General features: G+C 36.5%; 1 protein-coding gene across 1 annotated transcript; it reads right to left on the bottom strand.

The window, feature by feature from the left end:
* Positions 1–314: 314 nt before the first annotated feature.
* On the bottom strand, positions 315–2,017 carry LOC143637259 (uncharacterized). The gene is made up of 4 exons (XM_077104691.1): positions 1,773–2,017; positions 1,417–1,526; positions 1,243–1,313; positions 315–764 (listed from the first exon to the last, which is right to left on the bottom strand). The coding sequence occupies exons 1-4, from the start codon at positions 1,882–1,884 to the stop codon at positions 461–463; spliced, it is 597 nt and encodes a 198-aa protein (XP_076960806.1). The 5' UTR covers positions 1,885–2,017; the 3' UTR covers positions 315–460.
* Positions 2,018–3,068: the final 1,051 nt, after the last annotated feature.

Genomic DNA, 3,068 nt, shown 5'->3' with positions numbered 1-3,068 from the left:
CACACTCTTGTCTATCCTAAACCAAACAACGAACAAATTACAAATTATAAATAGTGTTGATGAGTTTTAACTGGTTTAGACTTTACGCTCCATAGTTTTAAGTCTAGGATCTTCTTGGAAGGAAACCCCGTGATCAATTAGATGTTTAACTCTATATTATGTGATTTAGATTGGTGGAGTATTCATCCTCTTTCCTCCATATTTGATATGTTTCCATTATTCTTCATATCTGAATACTTATTTATACACACAGTTTGGTCACGCAAACATCAGATGATTCTTCTAAAATTCAAAAGTTGTACGTTGATATCGGATTAAAATGAATATATTTTTCTAATTATAAGGTTTTAAACCATACATCATTATTACTAACATTATTAATTATCTTGGTCGAATCGAACAACAAAGGTTTAATTAACCAATCTGTAAAGATGTATTTGAAGGAACTGAGTTAAACGTTTTACGCGTTCCTTCTCTTGTGGCTCAATGGCAAATCATCTTCATCATCATCGCTATAGTTTAACACTCGTTTATTTGGTTTTGCATCCCCGTTCTTCGATATGAGTACGGGTTGTGGCTTCTTTGAACTTTCACCTCTACTTTGCGAGGACGATTGCTGCGGCCTCTTTGAACTTTCCACTCTACTTGGTGGCGGTGGCGGGGACTTGACGGGTGTTCCTACCCGTATTTCCTTTTGTTTCCTTTTCTTTTTCTCAAATGCCTTTTTCGCCCTCTCGGGTGACAACATGCCATGCTCCATCATCCTACACATATACAAGTTCCTTTTATGCTCAAAATCACAATAAGCAGAAAAACATAGTAGATTTAAAAGTTAATATAAAAAAAAACCTATATATTTGCTTGCTCATTTTACATAAAGAAAAACACTCTCAAACCAGTTACGGTACATGAAAGTCTTTCAACTCATGTCACATAAACGCGCCTGTAAACTTTTTGAAAAACAACTTCTTGCCCTTTAACGTATCAAGGTTTGGTAACGTTCCAAATTCTCAAAAGGAATCATGTTGACGTGGTTGATTATGTTTTATCATATAAGATAATATAAACTAAAAGCGATTAAAATTGTCTTCCCGTCACAAAAGTACATAACATCCATGACAAGTTGACAACAAATAGCTGTCTGTCGACATACATAATGTGTTATAAATCGACATATTTAAAGTTGAGCCGATATGATTAAATGTATTAACGCCAGATTATATTGATAAGAATTGAACTCACCAAAACTCTGCCATTTCACTAGTAGGTATCTGTTTGGACAAGGACTCATAGAAGATGCGTAAAGGTTCTCGCTGCAAATCATATGAAAATGCTACGACCATAATAATTATAATAATAATAATAATAATATCGATTTGGTTTATATAATAATGAAGACGAGAACAGTTGGCGTACCTCTTCTGGAACATCGAACTTCTGCCCAGGTAAAGAATAAACTTTCTTTACCCTAGTTTTAACTGTGGTTTGGGTCTTTGTAGAAGTCACAACTGATTTCCCTTTAGCCTGAATTACAAAAACCAACAACCTCGTTTAACAAGAAACTAAATGGAGGGTTGCCTTGCCTGGATGGATGTGTAATTGAAGAACAAACAGATAATACTATATATAATATATCTCAATGATCAAACAATTATTTTGATTGGGAGATGAAGAAGTGAATCAAATTAAGGGTTATGAACAATCTAACAATCACAGGATCTAATTCATGAAAAGTGACAAGGAAGAATTTACCTCGATTTTATGTTTGGAATCGATGGTTGCAACCCTGTTCTTGATAACGGATGAATCGAATTTAGTTTTGGGTGTAGACGAGTCTCGAATTCCGCTGTTGGGTTTCATCTTGGGTTTTGTTTCACTGGCCATATCATATGGGATCCGATCCGATTAAAACCTTAGATTTGCTGTTGTTGTTGTCTGGATGCTAAAATCATCGATCAGAAATTAAAGCTCTTCTTCTCTCTCACTCATCGGATCGGATAAACAAGATAGAGAGAGAAGGCGGTGGTGTGGTAAGGTAAGTGATGTAATTGATTACTTTATAAGACCACCCGCTATGGGGCGTTAAAATGGTAGATGACGGGCGCCCTTGGTCACTGAACATCATCAATGGCGTCTTTGGTGGTGGGGCACCGTGATACTCATCGTCCCAATGGCCGGCGCGGTGGAGAGGAAAAAGGGTCACCCCCCTCAACGGTCACTCACGTAAACTTAAAAAAAAATAATTTAATTATTTTCTATATAATACAAACCATATTTTCGATTTTTACTCAAACAAATATCAAATTTCACTCTGAAAATCTCTCAACTTTCCATGGATCCTTTCTCAAAATTCACAAGCTCGAGCTCAAACCCGAACACAAGCTCGAGCTCAAATCCGAACCCAAACTCATGGGATCCGTCTCAAAGGCGGTGGGCTAGTATGCTCGCAAACAACAATGACCATACCAACCCTTTCTATGCCAACCAACATCTACCCGTAATGTCTCTAACCATGCAACCGTTTCCCAACGATATGTTGTATCGAATGCCAATGTCGTTTATGCCTTCACCAACCCAAAGCCAAACCCAAACACCCGAAACCCAAGTTCCTGAAACCCAAGTAGATGAACCGCAAGTTCGTCGCAAACGAAGCCATAAAAAGAAGGTTGATGCCGGTCAAACAACTACCGAAAGGGTTGAAAGAAAAAAGTGGGAAGATGATGAGGAAGCGGCGTTGACACAAGCGTGGATCATCTCATCCTAAGACTCAAGAGTATAAATTTGAACATGGTTAAATGAAGATTTTGATTATTCGAGCTTGGTTAGATGAGGAACTTATGAAATTTAACGAGGAATTTATACGAAATTGTAACATTGAAATCGTGAATTTGAGATGAAATAAATTAAAATATTAAAGTAATGGTAGATAATATTTGAAAATGCGGAAATTTACGTATACGAAATTGTAACATTGAAATTGTGAATAACTTTTTAAATAAAATTTAAAGTTTAATCATAACATGGAACTTCGAGTACTCGGGGCAATGCTCCAAATGAAAATTCGATAA

This window comes from Bidens hawaiensis, unplaced genomic scaffold (genome assembly GCF_021521415.1).
Source record: "Bidens hawaiensis isolate Kalapana, Puna unplaced genomic scaffold, B.hawaiensis_p1.1 tig00008161_1, whole genome shotgun sequence".
Classification (NCBI taxonomy): domain Eukaryota; kingdom Viridiplantae; phylum Streptophyta; class Magnoliopsida; order Asterales; family Asteraceae; genus Bidens; species Bidens hawaiensis.
This window is presented reverse-complemented; position numbering and strand designations above follow the sequence as displayed.